This window comes from Phascolarctos cinereus, unplaced genomic scaffold, assembly GCF_003287225.1.
Source record: "Phascolarctos cinereus isolate Bilbo 61053 unplaced genomic scaffold, phaCin_HiC Scaffold_5;HRSCAF=322, whole genome shotgun sequence".
Classification (NCBI taxonomy): domain Eukaryota; kingdom Metazoa; phylum Chordata; class Mammalia; order Diprotodontia; family Phascolarctidae; genus Phascolarctos; species Phascolarctos cinereus.
The window spans coordinates 44,342,679-44,365,739 of NW_027555958.1; the positions used below are offsets into that span (position 1 = coordinate 44,342,679).

The 23,061-nt window shown below is 42.4% G+C and overlaps 1 protein-coding gene across 1 annotated transcript; it reads right to left on the reverse strand.

Annotated features, from left to right (window-relative positions):
* Nucleotides 1-3,512: 3,512 nt before the first annotated feature.
* On the reverse strand, nt 3,513-21,587 carry MRPS21 (mitochondrial ribosomal protein S21). Its single transcript, XM_021004421.2, has 3 exons — nt 21,480-21,587; nt 20,870-21,052; nt 3,513-6,135 (listed from the first exon to the last, which is right to left on the reverse strand). Exons 2-3 carry the CDS (start codon nt 20,950-20,952, stop codon nt 5,955-5,957), a joined length of 264 nt encoding a protein of 87 aa, XP_020860080.1. The 5' UTR covers nt 20,953-21,052; nt 21,480-21,587; the 3' UTR covers nt 3,513-5,954.
* Nucleotides 21,588-23,061: the final 1,474 nt, after the last annotated feature.

The following is a 23,061-nucleotide window of genomic DNA, read 5'->3' on the forward strand; positions in this document are numbered from 1 at the left end:
CTGATGGGGTGCTTGTGTTTGTACTTGGACCCCAATTTCTCCCTAGGCTCAGAAATACTGTCTCTGACAACCACTCCCCAGCCCAAAGACACTGTGCCTAGCAGTTATTCATGCGTGGGCCCCAGCATGACCCATGACCCTTATCTCTCTCCCAGGTGCAGCTACACAAAGCTGGGTGAGAGAGTGCTGGGCTGCTCAGGCCCCTGCCCTCAGATCATGTCTCTGGAAGCCTCCCAATTCCTTAGTAAGTTTCTGTCTTGTAAGAAAGCTTTCCCTTGTTGCAGAGCATTCTCTCATCAAGACAGAGGGAGAGGGGTGCCTCGCCCAGCCCAAGAGTTTTGTCCTTGGCCAGCCCAAGGACTCTTCCTCCTGCCAGACTCCAAAGAGCCATACCTCTGTCATCTCCCTCCCTGTCTGGTATACTCCCTGTACTTTCTCATCCATAGCTCCCAAAGACACCTGGACCTTTAGATTACCTCATCGGTATCCCTGGCATTCCTTTCCCATGCCCTTTTCCATATAAACCCTAGCTCCATCCTCAGTCTCTCACAGGTTCCTTAAGAGTCCTTGCCCGCTTAAAAGTGTAACAATAAATCTTTGCCACCTTGACTTAAAGAATGCTTGAGTCTGTGAATTCATTCCAGATGACCCGTCCTGTAGTCTGGTCTTTGAGGGGTCTCAATCTCTCAGACCGCAACAGTCCCATGCTAGATACCACTCAATACCAAAGAGACTCAGTGTTAGACAAAACATTTGACCAGGTTGAATCATCTTCCATCCATCTTCCTTATCTCCCTCATGAGACAGGACTAGTTTGTAGCCCTTAAAATTAGGGAACCTCAACTCTTACAAACTCTACTACTGAAGCCTATTAAATCCAAATCTGATCTATCGATATTAATTCCAGTGATTTACTAAAACTCTTAAATATTCACCAATAATCTAAATCTCATACAACTTAGAGAATCTTTTTTCCTTTTTCTTTTTTGCTAGGCAATGGGGTTAAGTGACTTGCCCAGGGTCACACAGCTAGTGAGTGTTTTGTGTCTGAGGCTGCATTTGAACTCGGGTCCTCCTGAGTCCAGGGCTGGTGCTGTATCCACTGTGCCACCTAGCTGCCCCTTAACTTAGGGAATCTTCACAGAGGATGGTGGAGTGGACAGATCACAGACATGGAAAATTAGAGTTGAAAGGAACCATTTAGAGGTCATCAGTCCAACCCACTCATAGTTTCAGTTAAGGAATCTGGGGCCCAGAGAGATGAGGTGACTTGCCCCAGGTTACAGAGTCAGACAGACTTGACAGTCTGAAGCCTGGTGCCTTTCTACTTCAGAACACAGTGACACCTGAGGGAAATAAAGATCCAGAAGTGGAGTGAGGAGAGAGTGAAGTCCAGGCACAGGCATGTTTTGTGTAGACAGGCAGGAGACAATGCTAAGTGGAGCAACTGCTGTGTTTCATTTTAGCTAGAACATGAGTGTGAAGGGAAGTAGCATAAGATCAGGCTGGAAAAGTAACTGGAGCCAAATTGGGGAGGACTTGAAGTGGGTTGTTTCCATTTTATCCAGGAAGAAATGGGATGCAATGGAGAGAGCTGGTGAGAGAAATGATTATTAATAACCAATATCTTGGGGAGATTCAGAGCTCTTCCCTTCTTCCAAATTCCTAGCTTTAAACAGTTCAGTTTCTTGAAGGACATTACTAATAATAAGATTGAATTAACTCTCCTCAGTCTTGGTCAGATCCTTTTGTCTAGATCAGGACTTCTTAAGCATTTTCCACTCGAGACCCCTTCAGTGCTTCCCAAGGCTGGGAGTGGTCTGATATAAAGATATTTTCTCTGTCCAAGGGTGACATGTCACTTTCTGCCCCTCACTGAACACCTACTCTTCAAAGGGTATGTAAATTATAAGCCCGCTGCCATGTTTGTTTGTGGTCTAACAGAGACGGCCAAATGACCATCCTTTTATTAATAACCTACTGGTCTTATTAGTAAAATGATTAAATCACATTAAATTAAAGAAACTATGTCTCTTAAACCTTTTTAATCATCACACTGGATTTCTGTCAAAGGATATGGGTTCAAATTCTGGTTCTTTGACTATAGTTAGCTGGGTGACTGTAGGCTTAAATACCTTCTCTGGGCCTGTTTAATTTCTAAAATGAAGGACTTTGGATTAGATCACCTGACATGCCTTCTTGTTCTATCTTCGGCAGCCGAAGGCTTTTGAACAGAAGAAAGGTGGTTAGTTGAAGCTGAAGTGGGTAAGAGTGCTGGACTTGGCATCTGGAAGACCTGTGTTTCAATTTTGCCGTAGATACTCCTGTGACCCTGGTCAAATCACTTAATCTCTCAGTTTCCTAATCTGTAAAATGAGGATCATAACCCCTCCCTCACAGTTTTTAGAATCAACTGAGTTAACCTATGCCTATAGCTCTTTACAAACCTTAAAAGACTATATAAATGCTATTGTCATTATGCTGTGCCTTTTAACAAGATTATTTTGGCAGCTATGTGGAGCATGGATTAGAGATGGAAAAGATTGGAAACAGGGAGATCAAGCAGGAGGCCATTACCATAGATGAGTTGAGGGACTAAGGGTTGGTAGACCTGTGTGAATGGAGAGAAGATGAAAGAGATGGTGTGATAAGGATTAATAAGAGTTGGCTGCTCACTGCATGGCACTGGGGGCAGGGAGGGAGAAGAGTTAATCCCTGGATGACTTCAAGGTTGATGATGCCCTTAACAGGAAGTCTGGAGGATACAGGTTGGGCAGGCAAGAACACTCATTCATTCAACATTTGCTTACTTTTAAAACTAAGTTTTATTGATAACTTTTCTTTTTATATTACAGTCATAGAAATACCCTTCCCTATTAAAAAGAGTAGGAGTACCAGATATATTCACTGCCTGACAATGTATACAACCATCTGTTGTGGTAGCCCTATCTCTGTGAAGAGGAAGAAAGTATGTTTCATTAACTTCTCTGGAGCCATGATTGCTTTCAGTCATTCAGCACTCAACTTCATTTTAGTATCAACTTTTCTTATGTTGTTATAGTCAGTGCATATGCCTCTTCTGGTTCTCCTTATTTTACTCCATATCAGATCATAAAATGCTCCCACATTTCTCTGAATTTTTGTTTGCAATTTTTTTGGGGGGCAAGGCAGTTGGGGTTAAGTGATTTGCCCAGGGTAACACAGCTAGTGTCAAGTGTCTGAAGCCAAATTTGAACTCAGGTCCTCCTGACTCCAGGGCCAGTGTACCACCTAGTTGCCCCATTGTTTGTGATTTCTTAATATACAAGTGTTTATATTATGTACAAAGCACAGTAATAGATCCTAGGGATTCTAGGAAGTTCAGGTGGGGAAGAAGTGCAGTCAAACCCGGAGGTGGGACTTGGAGATACCTGGGCAAGGGGATAGAGGTGGGAGTTGGCAAGTGGAATTCAGGAACATCAGTCAGATAAATTTGGCTAGAAGAAGCATTACAAAAGTGGACGAAAGTGAAATAAGTCTTGAAAAATTTATTAGAGCCAGAATACAGCATACCAACCAGGTTGAGAAACTTCCATTTTATCCTAGCAGCAGTTAGGCGAATGGAAAGAGCTCAGGCCACTTAAGCCTTCATTTTTCTCTGGGCTCTGCTCCTGAATCTGGACTTTCTCCATCATTCCACAGCAGCCTTCTTGTTCTCAAACTTCATTCCACCTGGTTTTCTCACACTAGACGCACACTCTGCCCCCTTCTAACTGGCCAGTTCCTTTCAAAACCTCCATTTAAAGTAAAGAACCCAGGCCAGCTTTGTCTTCATTCCTTTCTGGACTGTTACCTCCCGTGGCACTGCTGGGTACCTGTCGTGTGTGTCCCTGCCCCCCCCCATGTTGCCTTCCTCCATTAGGATGTAAGCTCCTTGAAGACAGGGACTATCTTTCTGCTTGTGTTTATATTCCCAGCATTTAGTGCAGTACATGCCAGGCACACCATAAATGCTTCTTGACTCTTTAACAGTTACATCTATGCCGTAGGAAGCTAATTTTGGCTGCCAAGGGAGGATGGACTTCAAAGAGGGGAAACTGAAATCACTTCTATTTTAGACATGTTGAATGTCTCTTCCTAAAAAGCTTGGTGCTAAATTTAACCAACTCCTAAATTTCTCTGTCAACTGCATCAAAGTAATTCCTTCTTTATTGCCGCATTCACATAGCACTTTGATACTTATGGAACCTTTTGTATCCTATTTATCTGTATCTGTAACTTATCCACCCCCCCTTATATTTTAAGTTCGTGAGGACAGGGATTAAGATAGCTCAGCATTGTATTTCTCCTCCCCCTTCATAAGGGTAGCTACTTAATGTTTGTGGAATTCTTCCGCTCCGAATTTATGGGTAGTTGATTTCTTGCATTGATATATTCCTAAATCTTGTTTTGACACAGGAGACAAAGGGAAAACACCCACCAAGTACAATGCCAGAAAAAAGATGTTAAGAGTGACTAATTGTACACAAAATTGGATTTTAAAAAATTGTTTCACAGGTATATAGTCTTCAGCTGGATTATCAACTTCCAGGAGCCAAGGATACCTTTTATTTCTCTAGTATCCCTCAAGTACTCTTAATGTTGACATTAATGGAAGGGCAGAAGCTTAAGAGGGCAAGGACCACAAGTTACATTCTATCTTATTATAGCCCCAGCTTAATTAATCAGTAAGGATGTTAGTATAAATGGGAATCCTTAGGGAAAGAGGTTAAAAAGCAGATAAATGAGTAGGGCTAGAAGTGACCCAAAGCCATCCTTCCTTACCACCAGAGGGAGCTGTCTGAACATCAGCAAACTGTAACGGAAGGAAGCTTGGCAGTGTGCGCTGTTTATTTCCTTTTTGCAAGCCACGCAGCTCCAGAAGGCTTCAGCAGGCTACGGCCGTGTGAAAGAGCGGGGCGGGCTGCCCACCTTGGCCTTCCCCACCACCCCCTGCAGGGGTTGGCGCCTACTCGCCTAATATCAGCAACACAGCTATCTGGGGAGCGTGGCCAGAGCAAACAGACAGCAGGAGAGGAAGCAAAGCAGCTGGCTCTCCCCACAGTGGCCCGACGCCACAAGCTGTCGGTGTCACATACCCGAGAGTCCCTGCTGGGGGAAGAGGACATGGGGGTGGGGTGGAAAACTCCACTTTGTTTCCTCGATTCATGTCTGTCCCATGTGTGTTCCATCTTCTCATCTTTTCTATGTTTCAGCTGCTCCCCATTCACCTTTATGCCTATTAGCTTAACCCCAGCTTCATCTCCTGTCTGGTCTTACCGCCGTGCCGACCGGCCCTGCATCCCTGTCTCCGTCCACGTTCCCCCTTCCGAACAAAAGAGAAAACAGGAGTAATTTGGATTGTTGGAGTTTTCCAGGAATTCCCATGGGGAAAGATTTCAGTAGAATAGTTTGGTTGGGTGCTTCAGAAGTAGAATTTATTACAATTACATGAGCCTTACCCTTCTTCAATTTAGGAAATTATTCTGGAGAGAAAAGAGATGACTTTTCAAACAATACTAGGGGACACTTCTTATCTGTAGTCCTTAGTTTTCCTTACTGGGAATTATTGGGGATCAAGGAATGGAATAAAAGTGTTATATTCCACTCGTTCATTTTTGAAGTCTCTGTGCCGCCAATTTCTTCAGAATGGCAAAGACACAGTCCTGTGGGGTTTTCCATTCAGAGACATGGTGACAGGGAGGAACATTTAATATCATTCACTGGCAGGGAGGTAAATGTGTGTGAATGCGTGGCATGCATGCATTTATGTATGTATCTGAATATACTGGGATTGAAAAGATGGCAAGAGAAACCAGGGCTGGAAAAACCGGGAAGCAAATTCCCCAATTGTTAGGTTCTCAGAGAAACCTGTGGAGACATAGCTATCGCCTACGAGGGAGTTTTCACACTGGGTCTCTTAATCTCCGCTGGGTTCAGCAGCCCTGCCACGGGTCCAACCGATTCTTGCGCATCAAGAAGTTAACTTTTCGTGCCATTTCCATGTTGTAGATGCGCCGACAAGTCTCATAGCTCTCCCTCTGTCGCCGGCGACATGGCTTCTCATAGTATCTCCGCCGCTTGATGTCATCAATAAGCCCATCCACAGTGAGAATTCTTCACAGAGACAAAACAAATTGGTTAGATGCCTTAGACAACTCCTAACACTCCCGTGGCAATGTGTAAGACTCGGTATTACAACATGTGGAGAAATGCAAAGGAAAGGGAGGATGACGTTCCTGTCCTTAGGAACTATGGTCTAATTATCCCCGGGCTCTGCAGAGAAATAGTATCAAGGCCTATGCTACTACCAAGAAGTGACAGAAATAGGATCATGGGTGATTTTTGTCCTCTGTGCCCCCAAGCTCTGAGCAAGGTATCGAGGGGAAAATCTTTTCTTTCCTTGAGCCTATGATCTATCTCCCACCTTTCCCTTCTCACTGAGCCAGGTGAAAACGAACACTGAGTGTGACTCCCATGACAAGTCAGGCCAGCCAATAACTTTCTGCAATTCCTAGGAAGCTTCCTCGGGAAGGCACTGACCTTATGATCCATATCTGAATATCTCCCTCAATCCCTCCTCAGCTGGTGTTCTGGAACACTGAAGGCACCATTCTTCTGTTGCCTTTTATAACTGGGTTGGTTTGCCTAGCCCAATTCCTAGCTTACTCTATTACTTCACTGTATCTAATATGTAAGAATTGAGGGACTAGAGTCTGAAACATGGTTATTACAGTGAGGAGATGGCGTGGGATTTAGACTGGATAAAGCAGCAGAAGTATACAAACTGTTAGCCAGTTGTGCTCAGTGGAAGTCCTATTCATTGATGCTATTCCATATCAACATCATAAAGCTCTGGAAAGTAGTTATTTGAATGCACAGAAGCCAGATAAAAATTCTACTAGGTAAATTACACAGGTGAACGTATATGTGAAACCTTACCCTGGATTCTACCCAGTACCTGGTGTCTCCTGCCCCACCCAGGCTCCTGCTGCTTCATTATTAGATACAATTTGTAATTTGGAGGATTGTTTTTGAACAGAGCTGTGTAGAAGTGGGGTACTTCAAACTTCCAAGATGGTGGGAAAGAGATTAACCAGAATTAGGGAGAAAATAAATACTCAAAGGTCATGGGGTCTTATTTTAGACAAGTCCCCCCAGGTTTATATATTTCCATTTGCTAATTTTTGGGCCTCAAGCAGTCTAAGAGCTATTAGCTCAGGGAACTGACACTCCTTTTTACTCTAAAAAGGTCCTATCTCATAGAGATCACTCTTCACTTTTTAGATTGTCTTGAGAACCACAATCCCATTCCAATGGGATCAAGGACCGCAGGACAAGAGATCTAAAGCTAGAAGAAACCTCAACGACCATCTAATATACTCCATTCATTTTAAAAGTAAGGAGGCCCAGGAAGATTCAGTGACTTGCCAGAAGTTACACATCAAAAGCAGGATCTAAACCCAAGTTCTCTGCATCCAGAGCTAATACTTTTTCCACCGTATTATGATACTCTCCTCTCCCCAGCAGGATCTTTAATTAGGGCATATGCACATTAATTAGAACCCAGAAAGATGCTGGCAGCATCATGGGGATAATCATGGTATGCCTACCTCAGCATGGCATAAATTGTGTCTCGGGGGTAAGGGTGCTTCTAGAGTTGAGTTTTTCAGAGATGGGGTCTACCATCATTCAGAGTCCTCAAATACCACACTGGGGACCAGTGTTTTGTAAGATCAGATAAAGAAAGAGTGTAAAGGAATTCAAGAGAACAAACTCTAGAGGAACTTATGAAGTAACAGATCTCTAAGGTCCTCTTCAACTCTGAAATTCTCCAGAGACCTTATCAGTGAACAGGCAGGAAGAGGAATTTGAGAAAGAATAACAAGAGTACAAGAGAAAATTATGAAGGAGTCTGTCCTTCAACACCTAGGTTTATGTAGTACTTCAAGGTCTGCAAGTGCTTTACATTTGTTATCTTATCGGATTATAAGGAACTGTCTAGCAGATGAATGAATACAAGGTATGAGGGTGAGAGAAAGAAAAGGTGAATGGGGCCTTCCAACAATCTGGATGAAATTTGAAAATGGGATTCCCTGACAGGAAACAACTGCCTATGATTCAATTCAACTTACATTAATTAAGCATCTATTGTACATAGAGTACTGTAGTAGGTACTGGGGGGTAGCGAATATAAAGCTTGGGTAAAATACAAGTGCCTGCTTTCATGGGACCTAAAATCTAATAGAAGATAAGACACAAATAACTATAATGCATAATTATACTTAATTAGAGAGGCAGACTGTATAGTAGAAGCAGCACCAGTTTAGGAGTCAGGTGCCTTGGGTTCAAATCCCAACTTTGGTGCTTACTACCTGTGTGACTTTGACCACTCTGGACCTCATTTTCCTCATCATAATAAAAAGGCACAAGATCACTTCTAAGATATATTCCAGCCTTAGCAACCTAAAGGTGTAAAACAGCCCTGTGTGAAGTCTAAGGGGAAATAGGTCATTACAAGAAGTAGTGACCCAGCTGGTCTTTAGAAGGTGGTCAGAAATAGAATAAGAGGAGAAGAGAGACTCTTCCAGGTCACAGACACATAGGGGAGTGGAGCCAATTGTTAAATTTTTATTGGGAGCATTTATACCTGGGACATCAGTAAATGCTCCAGATCAGGGCTTGATTTATTGTTTATCTAAACTTAAGAAAGTGATAGAGGAAATGTTAATAATGCAGATTAAACTTAACAGTGTTGTGTCTGCTTTTTTGGGGGAGAGCCAGTTGTTAAATATTTACCAGTACACCCCCGACTACATGGAATAGTACAGGGTCTGGGGAACAGAGTAATTCAATTTCACTGGAAGGGTATAGTTCAAGATAAGCTAGGAAAGGAAAAGTCTTAATTGTCATACAAAAGAGTCTGACCTTTGCTTGGTAGACAATAAGAAACCACTTCTGAATGATAGGACCAGAGCTCAAAAAAAAAAAAAAGGCCAGGTTTTCACACATGATATTCTGCAGCAAACTACACCTTTACAGTAACTGGCTGAAAGGTACATAGATTACAAAATCCTGCTATGCTTAATTTGTATTTTTTTTAACAAAGGCATTTGATTTGGTAGAGAAAAACCCTGCCTTAAAGGTGTCTCCCATGCACATGCTGAAATCATATAAGTCCTTTAATGATAAAACAGAGATATTTTGCTTGATGACCCTCTAATTCTTACTATCAAAAAAGGACACAAAACAGGAAGCTATATGCTTGCCAAGGGTGTTTGCCAATATCATGGAGGATGTCCAACATAAATCCAAATGGAGAAGGAATTATATAAGGATGAGTCTTCCAGCTGCTGTTTGCTGATGATATTGTGGGGATTGCATCAACTGGAGAAAATTGAAGAGCCTCCAAAATGAGATTCATAATCATTTAAAAGTGTGTGGTATAAATATCCACATTGGAAAAACCCAGTTGATGAATGTCTAGACTCTGGATCATGTAATGTAGCTGGAGGGACAACTAGCCTACAGAGTCAGTCTATCAGTCCACATTCTCTTGGATAGACATTGAGCTGCGCCCAGAACAGAAAAAGTACAGGCAAGCAGACTTAGATTGCCTTCAGGAAATCGTACAGTACTTTCATGGACCTCAAGCTTTTTTCTGAAACAAAGGCCCATCTTTTTAACACTTCTGATCTTCTGGTGATGGTATATCACTATGGATCATGGAGTATAACAGTCTTCAAATAAAGCTGAGGGTCACCCAAAGAGCAAAGGAGAGGCATGGTAGGCATGGACAGAGCAAGCAGCAACACATTACCAATAAAGAAGCACACAAAAGAAGAGAGATCACAGATGTCAGAGAAAGGTGGCCCTTAAAAGAAATGGGGCCTGGCATGTGGCATGTGCCCATAATCCTAGCTAACAAAGAGGCTGACATTGGGCAGATCTCTTCAACTTGGGAATTCTGTCTGCAGGGGAGTGTGCCAATTGGGTTTCTGCACTAAATTTGGCATTAAAATGGTGAGCCTCTGGGACCAGGGAAGGAGAAGGGCCACCAGGCAGGAAATGGAACAGGTCAAAATGCCTGTGCCAATCGATAGTGGCACCTGGCTTGTGAGTTGCCAGGGCAAGATGGGGAAACCCAATCTTTTTTTAAAAAGAAAAAAAAAAGGGGGCAGCTAGGTGGCACAGTGGATAGAGCACTGGCCCTGAAGGCAGCAGGACCTGAGTTCAAATCCAGCCTCAGACCAAATACTTAACACACACTAGCTGTGTGACCCTGGGCAAGTCATTTAACCCCAACTGCCTAAAGGCAAACAAACAAACAAAACAAAACAAAAAAAAAAAGGAAAAAAATCGGGCTGGTCACATGGAATAGCTGACGGACAACTGACACATTTCAGCAGCAACATGATGTCAGGAGAACTAGAAAATGATTCCCAGCATACTGGGTGGCTTCCCCACTGAAGGTTTACTGGACAGCAAGACAAAAATCTCACAGAATGAAACACCATGGCTGGGTTGTGATCCATCTTATCAGAGGGAGTACCCATTAAAACAATCACAGATCTTTTGAAGGATAAAAATATGATCAGAATTCAGAATGGATAAAGATTAACCTAATAGTTATATAAAAAAATACTGAGGAAAAGAAGTAGAAGTGGAGGTAGACCTCTGAAGAAGCTACTACATCTGGGCAAGTCACTTAACCCCAACTGCCTCACCAAAAAAAAAAAAGCAGCAGCAGCTACTACAATAGCATCTAACACTTGCAGTATTTCTGATGGGAGATAGCAAGGGTGTATGCTATAGAAGCAGCAGAGAAAATATTCTGGAGAAGTATAGATTACTGCCACTGGTTAGGAGGCAAATACCCCATACTACTAGTGACATGCCTACCTCCAGAGGTGTTGAAGGACTAGCCCAATCATGAGATTTACTGTAAACAGATAGGAACTTATACTGCAGATATTTGGCAGTCAATCCCTGAAGGAACCAGTCACCAGTTTTAACGAATTCAACAGATTATGTAAAAGGTGCTGAGCTGCCTGAGTGAGGAAGAGAGTAGGCTCACATGTCAGCACAGCCAGCTCATATCAAGCCAAATGTGTGCACAAGATACTCAATAGGCCACCAAGGGAAAAGAGGGCCAAATAGGCACACTCCCAGTTCTCCCTCCTTTCATCTGCATAATGACCAGCCATTCAGCCAAGGTTTTCAACTTGGACCACCTCCTCTCTCCCCTCCCAGGCACACATGCTCCTCCCCTTCAGCCTAGCTGACCAATAAGGACCTATGGTTACATAACACATGCAGGTTTTATGACAGCAGCTCCTGAAAACATTTCCTTTGTCTAGTTTCTAGTGTGCTCCAAAAGGGCTAGGAATTTAGCCCCATCTCTTCTCTCACTCCCTTATCCTTCTCAACCATTTTGGTCTGAGTTAACACCAACTGCCTATGTAAACAGAACACAGAGCAAGTAACCAATTTTTATAGTGCCAACCTTAGTTAGACATGAAGTTAAAGGGTCTTTTCAAACCTGATGCAGGACCAAAAAGGTACTTCAGAAGACGAGCATGTGAGGAATATGAAAAATACAATAAAATTCACAAAGATGCTGAGATCCCAACATGCCAGAATACTAACTGCTCACATTACATGCTCAATAGGCTTTCCTTATGAAAGAACCTTTAACAGGATTGGCTCCATTCAATTTTTCTTGAAGGGCTTGAAACTGATGGTAAGAGCACTTTTTGACAATCCAAGATAGAGCTGGGGGAGGATTCCAGAACAAGGTTCACCTAAAGAGTGCCACCTTAAAAATACAACAAGATCTCTGCAATAGCTTCCACATCTATACCCACATTATTTTAAAGAGGTGAGCTTCTAGATGGCAGGGACTGTTTTGATTTTTATATTTTTAGCCTGCATTTGGCACAGTTCTTGGCCAATGATCAGTACTTAATAAAAACTTTTCCATTTATTACATATAGATGTGTAATATATGTATGTGTACACATATATAATGTGTGTGTGTGTGTGTGTATATATATATATATATGTAAAATGTGTGTATACACACACACACACACACACACACACACATCTATTAGCTATACTATCTGCCATATAGGATTGCTGTGAATAAAGTGCTTTGTAAATCTTAAGGGGGAATATAAATGTGTTATTATTTTTTAGAAGATAAATCCTGGGGCAGCTAGGTGGCACAGTGGATAGAGCACTGGCCCTGAAGTCAGGAGGACCTGAGTTCAAATCCAGCCTCAGACCAAACACTTGACACTTACTAGCTGTGTGACCCTGGACAAGTCACTTAACCCCAACTGCCTAAAAACTTTAAAAAAAAAATTTTTAAAAAAATCTCATTCTTCTTTCAATGACCCCCCCCCCCAACAGCTTCCCCATAAAGAAAAAAAAAAACAGAACAAGTCATTCCTTTAGCACTTTCCTTGATGGCCCAAAGACAACTGCTCCCAAACTTTTAGCCTAAGCTTTCAAGATTATCTAAGGAAAGTAACTACAACATTAAGAGCAAACGGGGAAAGCTACTCAGGGCTCATCATACCTGATTTTCCTTGATGCTCATGACATATCCTCTCAAAATTAGCTATCCTGACTGACAAAATTCTAAGGCAGTCTTTAAAACAAAAGACTAAATAAAAGATAAACTGGGGGCAAAGGACCAAATGCCATTTGTCTTAACTACTGTTTTGTCAGTTGTCAGTAATAACTGACATATATATACCACTTCAATGCCACGGGTATCTGTAAAGAAACAGGTGGAGGGCTTTCTCCATAAGGACATTACTAATAATTGTCAGAGAGAAAAAAAATCAAGCCCAAGTCTTCCCTGACTCCAAATTCAGCGCTTTGTATTTTGTCACACTGTCTCGACTAGAGAGACTGAAGGGTACTGAATACCCTTGGGCTCCTTCTCCAGCTTCTCTGCTGCATCCTGAGATTGAGAATCAAGTGGGAGGTGCCAGGATAGAGACACAGGGAGGCTAGGCAGGGTGGCAGGAACTGTCCAAATGTTATTCTATCCTTTGCTGACCCCTGACTCTTTCTTCCCTATCCCTCCCAAAGTGAAGAATATTTTAAGCTGAATTTAAAACACCATAGCTGGCAAAGGTATCAGAAAAACAAATGTTATGGCTAATATGGAAATGTGTTTTGTATGACCTCATATATAAAAAAATCAAAATCAAATTGCTTGCCTTCTCAAAGGGGACGGAAGGGACAGGAGAGAATCTGTAACACAAAATTTTAAGAAATGATTGTTAAAAAAATTTACATGTAATTGGGAAATATTCAATGAAATACATAAAAATAATTTTAAAAAAGAAAAATGTTCATTAAATGGAAATTAGATCAGAGAGAAGGAGGAAGGTAGTTGGAAAAAAAATAAGGAGACTGCCCTATCTATCATTAAATGATACTTTATAATCACTTCATATTTCACTTAAGGAGGCTCTTAGATAACAATCAAGAATACAAGAAATGTGTGAGCCCCCCACACCATCTCGGCTTCATGCTGACTATCAGTAAAGGGATTAGAAACAGCACTACCATGGGCTGGAGATGAATAGTTTTCCACAAAGAATATGGCTCCTTCTCTCAAGTGACAGAAGTATAAGGAACAGGAAGTTCCTCTGCAAGGTAAACAGATTCCTGATTATACAGAAAAACACCACGGTCAGCCTCTAACTTCTCCAACTTCAGGCCCCCAGGGCTCAGGGTCACCTGAGGACAAAGCAGATTCAATCCAACAACCATTTACCAAGAATGGTGGCCTGCTGTTGTTGTCCAGTCGTTTTTCAATCATATTTCAGTCACATCTGACTCTTTCAGACCCCATCTGGAGATTCCTTGGCAAAGATCCTACAGAGGTTTGCCATTTCCTTCTCCAGCTCATTTTATAGATAAGAAACTGATGCCAACAGGGGTTAAGTGACTTGTCCAGGGTCACACAGCTACTAAGTGTTTGAAGCTGGATTTGAACTCAAGAAGATGAGTATTCCTGACTCCAGGCCCAGTGCTCTGTGCCACATACCTAGGCATGATACAGGATAGAATGTAATAGATACAGCAAAGATCCAAACAAAGTGCCCTTGAAAAATTTTTGGAAGGACAGAATACTTTCTGCAGAGGGGATTATGAGGAGGACAAGCTAACTTAGAGACAACTTCTAGTCAATTTGACTATAACAAATTCTCCACAGCAAATAAGCCTGTACAACAAACTATTTTCTCTGGTCTTTTGTCTAGTAAGTCATTCCTCATAATGAAAATAACTCCCACTACAAGTTCTACAAACAGGAAAGTCTTAACAATATCTTAGTTATAACAAAATTGTATTATGAAGAACTATTTGGAGTTCCTCTGGAATGCAGCTTAGTCAACCAACATTTAATAAGCATTTACCAAGTACAAGGCCCTAAGGATACAAACACAATACTTGTATCCAGGAAGGTTCCATTTTATTGGGAAGATACAAGTTTTGAGGATAGAGAAAACTTTTAACAATTGGAGGAATAATCAGAGAAGGCTTGACAGAAGAGATGGTCCATAAGTTAATAAACTCTGGAAGATAAGGGTTCTAAGGAGTAGTGATGAGGAGAGGGAGAGGGATGGGAGGAGAGAGAGAAGGTGGGGAGGAGAGGGAAAAGGACGGAAGGAAAGGGGAGGGCCATAACAGTGTTTCAGGTTGGGAGGATGGCCCAAACAAATTCACAGAGGTAGGAGATGGAATACTGAATTCTGGAAACATCTAAAAGTCCATCTGGCTGAAACTTAAAGTATGTGAAGTGAGGTAGGCTTGGGGGCAGATTGTGTAGGGCTTTAAATGCCAGGCTGTTTGTATTTGATTTTAGCAGCAACAGGGAGTCAATAAAAGCTTTTCAACAGAAAAGTGACAGAATCAACCCTCTGCCTTAGGAAGATTAACTGAATAGGTATACAGGATAAAGTTCAAAGCAAGGAGATCAATGAGGACACTGTTACAACAATCCAGGCAAGAGGGAATGAACAAGGGCCTAAACTATATTTGTAGCTGAGTGAAAGAAGGGGACAGGTGTAAACAGGTCAAATCTACAAGATTTAGCAACTAACTGAATGGGGGGAGAGGGAGAGGAAGGAAAGCAAGAGGAAAGACTCAGTCAATCAACAAATCACATATATATTAAGCACTTGCTACAAACCTGGTACATAGAAGGATGGTAATGCCATCTACAGAAATAGAAAAATTTGAAGAAGGGAAGAGATAAAGGGAAAAATTCCATTTAGGAAATTTTGAGTTTCAGATGCTAGTAGGACATCAAGCTGGATTTGGTTAAAAGACTTAAAGTCAGGGCGGCTAGGTGGCGCAGTGGATAGAGCACTGACCCTCAGGTCAGGAGGACCTGAGTTCAAATTCGGCCACAGACTCATAACATTCACAAGCCATGTGACTCTGAGCAAGTCACTTAATCCCAACTGTCTCACCAAAAAACAAACAAAAATATGAGTTAAAAGACTTAAAGTCTTAAGCCTGGAGTTCAGAAGAAGGATTACAGTTATGGATGTACAAACTGGGAGATCATATGCATAGGTGACAAATGAAACTACAGAAGATCACCAAGGCAGAGAGATTTAGAATGAAAAAAGGATCCAAAATAGAGCCTCAAGAGACACCCATGCTTAAAAGGGAATAAGTGATAGATGAGGAGCCTGCAAAAGAGACTGAAAAGGAGGTAAGGTAAGTAGAAGAACTAGGATAGAGCAGTACTGGAAGCCAAAGAATGGGAGTTTCCAGAAGGAGTAAGCACTCAAAAATTTCATCCAAGTTGATAAACTTGGCTCTCAGCCATGGAGTCATCATTCTTCTTCTTCATCACAAACCTGTTAAACAGTGTGAGAAGTCAACTGTGCCTTAAAAAATATTACATCAATTCCCTCCTTTTTAAAAATTTAATTTTTTTCAATGACTGTGTGGATCACAACAAAATGTGGCAAGTCCTGAGGGAATACCAGATCATCTTACTTGTCTCCTAGGGAACTGCTATGTGGGCCAAGAAGCAAAAGTTAGAACTGAACATGGAACAACTGATTGGTTTAAAATGGGAAAAGGAGTATAAGAAGGTTGTATATCGTTGCATTATTTATTTAACTTTTATGCCAGACTGGATAAATCAAAAGCTGGAATCAAGGTTGCAGGGAGAAAGAAACATCAACAATCTTCAATATGCAGATCATACCACTCTGATGGCAGAAAGTGAAGAGGAATTAAGAAACCTCTTTGATGAGAGTGAAAGAGAAGAGTGTAAAAGCTGGCTTGAACATTAATTATCAATAAACTAAGATCTTAGCAACCTGATTCCTGACAAGTCAAGGGGGAAGAAATGGAAGCAGTGTCAGATTTTATATTCTTGGGCTCAAAGATCACTGAAGACAGAGACTGCACCCATGAAATTAAAAGATGCTTCCTTCTTGGAAGGAAAGCTATGGCAAACCTGGACAGCATACTAAAAAGCAGAGACATCACTTTGCTGACAAAGGTCTGTAACATCAAAGCTACGGTTTTTCCAGTAACAACGTATGGCTGTGAGATTGGACTATAAGGAAAGCTGAGTGCTGCAAAATGAACACTTTTGAATTGTGGTGCTAGAGGAGACTTTTAAGAATCCCTTGGACAATAAGGAGATCAAACCAGTTAGTACTTAAAGAAATTAATTCAGGCTATTCACTAGAAAGTCAATACTGAAGCTGAAGCTTAAATACTTTGGCCACATAATGAGAAGATGGGACTCACGGAAAAAGACCCTTTTATTGGGAAAGACTGAAGGCAAAAGGAGAAGGGGACAACAGAGAAAGAAATGGATAGGTAATGTCATGGAAATAATGAACATGAACTTGAATAGACTTTAGAGATAGCGGAGGACAGAAGGGCTTGGCTTAATATGGTCTATTGGGTGGGCACTGGTGAAGGGGTGTGTGCACACACACTCAAACACAGCAAATGTAAAGCAACCCTGATCGGCGGGCATTATGAAAACCCAGTAAGGAGAGGGCAGTCAGCAGTGTCAATGCTGCAGAAAGGTCAAGAAGGATAAGAATGGACAAAGCCACTGAATAAAGCAATTTAGAAAGAAAGCAATTTCAGTTAAATGATGAGATTAACTCACTCTTATAGCTCAGGAGCTCATAAATCACAACCTCTGCTGACCTCCGACCTTACATGTCCAACTGCCTTTCAGACGTTTCTAACAAGATGTCTTGGACGATGTTCAGTAGGTATCACCATATCCAAAACTACACTCATTATCTTCCCCTTAAATCCTCCCACAATCCTTCCTTCCCTATTGGACAACACCAACCTCCGAGGCCCTCAGGCTCACAAGCTTGGAATCATCCTCCATTTCAAAGGCCAGTCGATTTCACCTTTGCAATGCCCACTCCTCTCCTCTGACCCTGCCACAGGTCCATGTCCATATCCATATCCTACTCAGTAAACCAGTGGTTCCCTATAACCTCCAGAATAAAATATCAAATCCTCTCTTTGGCATTCAAAGCCCTTCAAAACCTAGCCCCCTCCTACTTTTCAAGTCTTCTGAAACCTTCCTCACAAATACATCCTCTTCAGTCCAGTGACACAAGTCACCCCATCCCTCCACTCAACACATTCTCTCTGGCTGCCCCTCATGACTGGAATGCTCTCCCTCCTCAATTCTGACTAGTGTCTTCCCTGGCTTAAGTCTCAACTAAAATCCCATCTTCTAGGAAGCCTTTCCTAACCCCTCTTAATTCCAGTGCCTGCCTTTAATTATTTCCTATTATCCTGTACATAGCTTGTCTGTACGTATTTGTTTGCTAGTTGTCTCTCCCATTAGACTGGATGCTCCTTGAAGGCAAAGACTTTCTTTGAACTCTTTCTATCTCCTCAGTGCTTAGCCCACCCAGTGCCTGGCACACAGCAGGCACTTAATAAATGTTTACTGACAGTTCCATGTACCTGTAATGCCACTTCTCCCAAACTCTTAACCATGATGAGTTATTTTTCAAAGCTCAGAGCAAATTCATTTCTCCCAAGTTGAATAAATCATTGAATCCCACCTTTTAGGTATGCTGCAAGTAGGAGCAAAAGGGAGGGAGGCAGCAGGGCATCAGACCAACTATTTGCTTTAATAAGCTTTCCTTCAACAACAAAAGTCTCACTACAAAGAGAGCAGGGGATAGAAATAAATTTGTAAAGTGTGTTCAAAGACTTACCCATAGTCCTCAATTGCCTCATGAAAACATACATTAATCTTCTCTCCTTTTCATTGCCTCAGAGCGAACTTTTGTCAATGCCATCTTTTTTCTCTCCATCATCACATTTCTCTTAATGCCACCCTCCAACCTGGCACTCCCTGCTTCTCCAGCTCCAACTCCCTATTTTTTTTATTCTGAACTTAACACCAAATAATTATTTCCATATACACAGTAGAACAGAAAGAGAATTGTACATGAAATTAAAAATATCTGTGATGTATAGCTTATTTTTCTTTTTTTTTTGGCAAGGCAATTGGGGTTAAGTGACTTGCCCAGGATCACATAGCTAGTAAGTGTCAAGTGTCTGGTCTGAGACTGGATTTGAACTCAGGTCCTCTTGACTCCAGGGCCAGGGTTCTAACCACTCTATCCACTGTGCCACCTAGCTGTTTTTCTTTAAAAATATAAACTCAACACGTAACTTTCAAAGCTGCCCTACGTGTTTCTGATTCCTTCTGGCCCTGCTTTTCTCTTCTGTGTATTTAAAAAAAAAAAGCTAATAACCCTCTCTTTGGGGAGGAGGAAGGGGGACAACAACTCTATCCCTATATTCTTCTCCCCCTCACCACCATCCCTCATTTGGGGAGGGGGGCCCAAAAACCCCTTCTAGCTATGAGTCTCCCTTTCTGAGAGAGCCCAAGAAACTCTCTAATATTTAAATATTATCTTATAAGGATTCTTAACTAGAGATCTAGGAAATAAATATAGTATAGTTTTAAGGACCTGGAGCCTGTACTTGAGAGCCAGAAGATTTGAAAAGCTCCAGATCTGCCACTTACTAGCTGTGGGCAAGTCACTTCAATCCTCTGTTTTCCTCATCTTTTCTTAATCTGTAAAATGAAGCTGAATGAGATAATCTTTAAGACTTTTTTTCTAACTTTAACATTCTATAATTATGTAATTACTACTGAATGCTTTTCCATTTGAGACAAGAAAGCAGTTTTAATCAGAATTATGAAAATCAATTCACTAAAAGGCAAGAGACCTGGCTTTTACTTCACTCTCTACTCCTCCCTAGTCACCAGCTTCATGGTCTCGGGTAGGGGTGAGAAGCTTTCCACCTCAAGGCCACATGTGGTCTTCTAGGTCCTCAAGTGCAGCCTTTTGACTGAGTCCAAGTTTTACAGAACAAATCCCTTTATTAAGGAGATTTGTTCTGTGAAGTCTGGAGTCAGTCAAAGGGCTGCACTTGAGGACCTAGAGGGCCACATGTGGCCTTGAGGCCAAAGGTCCCCTATCCAGGTCTTGGGCATCCCTTAATCTAAGGTTCAGTTGCTTCATATAAAATGGATACAATGTCACTTAAGTAATTTATTAAAGCCTATTCCAGCTTCAAAATTAAGATTTTACGATCAGTATAGCAGAAGCTGTTCAAAATCCTTTAGTCATAAAACAGTATATAAACATAAGCAATTATTAACAGATCCATATCATCACATCTATCATTTAAGACTTTTCATCAACTACTTATCCAACTTTATTTCTCAATACTACCAAAGGCCCTCCACTTAGTAATCTAACTTTACCACCTCCCATTTCACTCCTACCTCTGTACTTTGGTCTGTTGTGTCTCTTTACTTCAATCTCAGATGTCTGCCCAAATCCTTTATTAATGACAACTCATATTTTTATAGCACCTTAAGGTCTGCAAATTGCTTTCCTCACTTTACCTTCATTTTACATATTAGGAAACTCTCCCTTAGCACTAAGGGATATCATATATTTAGAAACTAGTATTGGGGCAGCTGGGTGGTGAAGTGGCTAGAGCATGAATGCATTCCGGCCCCCATGTCTTCTCAGAATCCCTCTTTCTTAAAAGCACAGTTCAGATGTGATCTCCTACCAGAGGTCTTTCCTGATTCTCCCTTTTCAAATTACTTTTATTTTCTTATTTGTTTACATGCTATGTCCTCCCCAGCAGAAAGTTACCTTTCTTTCAGGTCTGATGTTGTTTTTGTATGCCCTAGCCCCTAGGTGCTGAATAATAACGTTAGATTATTATCATCATCAATGATATTTATGTAGCGTTTAAGAATTGCAAAGTATATATGTTACCATCTTATCAATAGGAACTCCTTCCACTAAAGCAGATTACACATCTCTAATCGATAAGATTTGCATCCTTGAGTCTCTGAGAGGTTAAGCTACTTGCCCATGGTAACACAGCAAGCAAGCATCAGAGGCCAGATTTGAAGAGGGGTCTTCCTGACTCCAGATCAGGCAGAGTATCCACTAAGACAGGCCGTGCCATTCATACTCTCAGACTGTTTTGTGAGGTTACATCTTAATTCTCCAATTACACTGCAGGATCCACGAGGGCAGGAACAGGATGTTTGCCCTATTTTATGTCACATACAACTGGGCTGTACTTATAACCAATAAACATTATTCACAGTTGAACTTTAGATGAACTTCTTCCCTCAACCTGTTTAGGACCAAGGGTATCACAGGTTTAAAAATTATCCAGATACATGTTAGGGACGAAGAAAAGCATCACTTTCCCCATAATATGGGGGAGCAGCTGCAGATCTCCCAGCAGTTACCTGTTCAGGGTCCTGTATGCACCTTCCACATTCCCTTCCTGCACCATCACTGTCCTGGCAATGAACTTCAGGTGGTTTGCCATGATCTTGGGACAAAGTTGTCCTTGTAAGGAAAGGAGTTTTCGACTAAAGCAGCTGAAGGGTGGGAGCGTGGGGCGGGGGCGGTGGTGAGACGACTGTCAGCTGGAGAAATGGAAATGAAATCCAGATAAATAAAAATAAAAAGATCCAGTGAAATGCAGGGTATGCTTGCAAACGAGGACCGAGAAGCGTTCTAAAGATGGGTGCCTAAGGGCTGAGATGGGGCACGTGGAGGTCCGCACACGCTGGGGACCGCTTGGGACGTGAGGTGTCTAGCAAGACCGAGGGTTTGGCCGAGCTCAGAAGGGGGGACGGGAGATGAGATGGTGACGAACTCCACCCCACGGCCGAAAGGCGCACTCGTGGTTGCGACCACCCCTTCTAGCTCCGGTAACCCACCCTCCGCCCCGGGCCTGCTCTGCTTTTGTGAGGGGAAAGCGAAGGTCTCTCGGGGCCCCCTTCGTTCTCCCCATCTTTTTCCACCCCAGGAACATAACTCCTCAACCCGCGTCCTCTGGGACTGACCGACCTTGAGCCTGCGTCGCGACCGGAAGCGGAAACTGTAATTCCCCCAGCAGGGCCGGACGGAAGAAAAGAAGCTGCTGGCGCCCGCGAGGGGCCGGGAGCGGGGCGGAGCTGCGCACGCGCGCTCGCGCCTGGCGAAACCATGGCAACCTTCTGGTACCCAGGTCTCTAAGGCTCAAGTCTGGGAGCGCGAAGCTCCTGGACGCCAGCCCCTGCGCCGTCCTGGCCTGCGTCTTCAGGAAGGCTGCATGCCGTCTCTACTGTCGCTACCCATTTCTTTCTCTCTTTCAGGGGAGACGACAGGACCAGGGACCTCCTGTCACCCCCCCTTAGTCTCAGAAAGGAGTGGGAGAGATCAAGACAAGCGGTGCATGCCAGGCCTCTCTTCTCCCACTAGTCCTGCCCCAACTATTATCGAGTATTTATCGGGCGCCTAATTTGGCTGCTGGGGTTGCACGTACAAAGGAACAGGTCCTCTTCCAAAGACTGAAGTGTAATATACCCACGATAAGCCTGTTCTCGGCATTTTCCCCAAAACAGGGATATTATGAACCAAATAATCAGTTCTGACAGCTGCTTTCTTTTCCCCCTCCATCTGACTTTTAGTTCTTGGAAAGTCTTCAGGTTGCTGCTTCTCCTTCTCCTTCTTTTCTCTCTCTCTCTCTCTCTCCATAAGAAAAATTTCCCTCTATGGCATTCAAACTCCACCTATGTCTGTCAAGGGTTACTGGGTCGCTAAGGGGCCCTCCAAAGTCAATGGGAGAAGGGAGGATAAAAAAGAAAAGATTCCCTCCCTAAAGCAACCACTTAATTACAAGGACTATTACCTCCCCCAAGGCATAAACACAAAGCACATACCAGGGCAGAGATCTGTTCTGACAGATGTAGACAAATACAGCAGGGGTCTCTCAAGATGTCAAAACGTGGATGCAAAATGGCCAAGTTCCCCCACTACTCCATCAAGAATTTTTTAAAACTAATATCAGGGCAGAGTAATGATTTTTCTAAAAATCCAAAGAGAAACTACAGTTAAGTTCATTTTTGCCAGCTCAAATCCATACAGCCAGCCAGAATCTTATGGATATAGAGAAAAGTTCAGTACAGAAAGACTCTGTCTATCTGCTCATCTCACAGAAGCCTTCCATCTCAGGGACCAGGAAGGAGCATGCCAAGGAATCCTAGAGCTTGAAGCTATGTTCTGGGGAAAGAGAGGTGGGAGATCAGACCAGGGTCTTAGCCAGGATTCCTAGCCTGCTGTTGTGTTACTTAGACCCCCAAACTAGGACTCAGGAATAGAAGCCTACAGAGATCAAACTATTCCAGGCCTTTGCAGCAGGATAGCCAGTGGTCCATGAACACAGCACTCATAAGCCTAGCTAACACAGATCAGGACCAAAGAAAGCCCTAAAAATTCCAGAAATTACCAGAGCCTGGAGCAAAGTCACAATTCAGGAAAGGAAAAGCTGGAATAATGAGTATAACCTAGGAAAATACTAACAAATAGACAAGCACGTCAGAAAGAACATACATATTTTGAATTTCCAAAGAAAGCCAGGACCCAAACACAAAGAGATCCCAACCAATTT

What these genes read in the sequence shown, in the direction of transcription:
- MRPS21 (XM_021004421.2), bottom strand. Translation starts at nt 20,952, where the DNA reads ATGGCAAACCACCTGAAGTTCATTGCCAGGACAGTGATGGTGCAGGAA. An exon ending in GCATACAGGACCCTGAACAG is followed by an intron (nt 6,136 to 20,869) that starts GTAACTGCTGGG and finishes GTCTCTGTGAAG; the next exon opens with AATTCTCACTGTGGATGGGC.